Source organism: Topomyia yanbarensis, unplaced genomic scaffold (assembly GCF_030247195.1).
Source record: "Topomyia yanbarensis strain Yona2022 unplaced genomic scaffold, ASM3024719v1 HiC_scaffold_99, whole genome shotgun sequence".
NCBI classification, from domain to species: Eukaryota; Metazoa; Arthropoda; class Insecta; order Diptera; family Culicidae; genus Topomyia; species Topomyia yanbarensis.
The window spans coordinates 110,725-113,867 of NW_026684257.1; the positions used below are offsets into that span (position 1 = coordinate 110,725).

A 3,143-nucleotide genomic window follows, 5' to 3' on the forward strand; every position below is an offset into this window, starting at 1 on the left:
CCGGGACACCCAAACAATGTACGGAGTCATACTTGGCTGATTGATGTTAGTCGCTGTTGTTTTGATAAGTGAAATCCACTATGTTTAGTGTTGCTTATTCGGTATACAAACTGTTAGTTAGATTGCATCGGAAGCGAATTGGACCTTGCTTGGTTGGTTGTAAAAGTTTGGCCACACTTGGCAGCTCACGGATGTTTCTTCAAAACCGGACAGATGCGCGAACTACAACAGAGGTATACGATTTTTGGTATATTTTTTTAATCAGTATTTTCAACGTTTTTCCACTCTCTTCGGTCGATTGGTACAATATAATAATAATGGTGAAACAAATAACAATTCAGTTTCTTTCGCTCAGTTTTTGTTGGCTGCTTTAAGTATGGTTAGGAAAATTAATCGAAAACGAGCTGACTTTCCTTCGAAACGGAAAGTCACTCTTCGTTTGTAGTCGAACTTTTCCGATTACTTGGGACGACGGACTTTGCTTTTTGCGGGGTGAGTATTTGTAGTCTGTTTAGCTTCTACACGTAAAACAAATGGTAACTTAGTCAATATCACGAACGTTAACGTATGATGATTGGATTGAAAATCAGGTAATTCTTGTCTGGTACAAATGAGAGAGATTAGTTTCTTTGGATGGGTTAGTTGTATGTTGGCGTGAGATAACAGGAACGAGGAAACTACTATTAATACGGGATGAGTGAGAGGAGGAGAGGAGAGGAGGGGCTTTATCACAATTTTCGCTTATTCATGGTGTTCGTGGTGGAAATCATGGCCATCGTGATCTTCGAAGTGGTGGATTTCTTCGTGGTGATGTTCCTCATGCACTGGAACATGGACTGGGACCTTAACTGGGTATGGGACGTGTTTCTCGACTTCGACTGGAATATGTTTCTCGATGGTGTATGGGATTGGGCGGTCAACTGGGACCTTAACCGGGTAAGGTATGTTCTTGTACACTGGGTATGGCACGTGCTTCTCTACTGGGTACGGGGCGGGCACGGGTACCTTGACTGGGACTGGCACTGGTTTTTCCACGTGCACTGGGACTGGACGGTCATATGGGACATGGACTGGGTATGGGACCTTCTTGTATACTGGGTACGGGACTGGTTTTTCAACCGGAACCGGTACTGGTTTGTGCACGTGAACTGGAACTGGGCGATCGACTGGAACATGGACTGGGTAGTGGACAATTTTTTCGACTGGGTATGGCTTCTCGACATGAACTGGGACCTTGACCGGCACAAGAACCTTCTTCTCAACTGGGTATGGAGCTGGGACATGGACCTTAACTGGAACTGGAACCTTTTTCTCTACTGGGTATGGAGCTGGCACGTACACCTTGACTGGGACTGGGTTGTCAACCGGAACATGGACTGGGTATGGCACCTTCTTCTCAACAGGGTACGGGGCTGGGACATGCACTGGAACCTTGACGATTTCCTTGACTGGGTAATGGACGGTCTTGTACACGGGGTATGGTTTTGGCACTCCGACCTTCACTGGGTACGGAATGTGTTTCTCGACGGGGTATGGGATGTGCTTCTCCACTGGGTACGGCACGGCAACCTTCTTGACCACAGTCAAAGTTTTCTCGTGATGAGGATGGAAATCAACATGTTCGTGATGATGTCCCTCGTATTCGTGGAAATCGTGTCCACCGAAGTCATGATCGAACAGTCCACGTTTGTCCTGTTTCTTCTCAGCCTGTTCGACTGGCTTAGCTTCTTCGGCCTTCTTTTCTTCGGCCGATATACTGCAAACCAGCAGTGTTGCTATACCTATTAACACCTGTAATGAAAACAAACAAGATATGTTAATCCACACATTGTTTTCCAGTAACAACTGCACGGAAAGGGAAACGTTTGAAGGTTTTCGCTATAAACCACCAAAGACCCCGACTATCGATCTCGATTATCTCCAACAGATTACTATTTGTTCACGTTTCAACCCGAAAGCGAAAGTCCATTTTTTTCACGCTCAGCTTTACCGGATCAACTCGACACACTGATTTCCTCACAAAGTAAGCTGTCACCGAACAAGTTCCACTGCACCAACAGGTTGCATTAATATGCTAATCTGTTCCATTCAGTCCATATGTGCAACCGTTGCCCAATAACAAGTCCTTTCCACACACTCAAACAAGCACTCTTGCATCATTCAATTAAATTTTCCAGTCACACATTCACAAACTTGATTTCACTTTCAGATTGCCATCTCGGCACGTCAAACGGTAGTCTATTTTTTTGCAGGAAATTGCAGAACACTAGCAGAACACTATTTAATCGCTGCCGGAGAATAAACGGTCCTCACGTACCAATAATTTCATTGTGATGCTCCTACGATGCTGGTGCGGTGATGGTGGTGGTGGGTTAAAGACCGAACTGAAGTCCAACTGGGTACTGGATGGTGTTCGGTAGCGCGCCAGGGTCTTTTATACAAAATGCTTTTGCCCCTGTAGATTTTCCCCCTTCGGTCGGTTCGTAGCGCGGCGAGGTCTCCGCAGTCGATCGGTTCTTGCAAAAGGGTGAGATTGAGTCACCCAACCGGAGAGCGAGAGAGAGAGAGAAATCGAGTGGCGATGATCCTTCGATGGGTGGCTTTCTCTCGCTATGGATTATTCTCATGCTCACCGTGTTGATGCCGGGTGCCGCGTCTCCCGCATGTGGGAAACTCAATGGTCGGAGTTTTCCTTCCCATCGCCGCCGGTGGTGGCTTGAAGAGATGCTGAGATTGAGTGGTGCTCGCAATCTCTTGCCGGGTTGGGGCAGGGTAGTTCTCTCACGTGTTTGTGTGGAGCTGTTACTACCCTTACCGGGACTGATCGCGCGTTTTCAGTGGATTATCGCGTGCCTGATCGGGTGGTCGTAAAATCACGTTAGAAAATAGATTGATTACAATAATTAGGCTAGTCGGTAATGTTTGTATAGAGATCATTGTAGGGGAATTATGGTTAAAACCGACACCTTAAGCATAACACTTTTTCTAAGTTGCCAGAAAACCAATAAAATTATAATTTTTATGCAGAATTCTTCTTCAGAAAATTCTTAACAAGACTTAATTTTTTCAGCGCTTCAAAAAATTAATTTCATTAAAAAATATTGGTTGTAAAACTTGGAAAACAAAGTGACTTTTTGTAAGCA

At 45.2% G+C, this 3,143-nt stretch overlaps 1 protein-coding gene across 1 annotated transcript; it reads right to left on the reverse strand.

The window, feature by feature from the left end:
• Positions 1–236: 236 nt before the first annotated feature.
• LOC131696248 (skin secretory protein xP2-like) lies at positions 237–2,401 on the reverse strand. The gene is made up of 2 exons (XM_058984800.1): positions 2,318–2,401; positions 237–1,791 (listed from the first exon to the last, which is right to left on the reverse strand). The coding sequence occupies exons 1-2, from the start codon at positions 2,327–2,329 to the stop codon at positions 742–744; spliced, it is 1,062 nt and encodes a 353-aa protein (XP_058840783.1). The 5' UTR covers positions 2,330–2,401; the 3' UTR covers positions 237–741.
• Between the last annotated feature and the right edge of the window lie 742 nt (positions 2,402–3,143).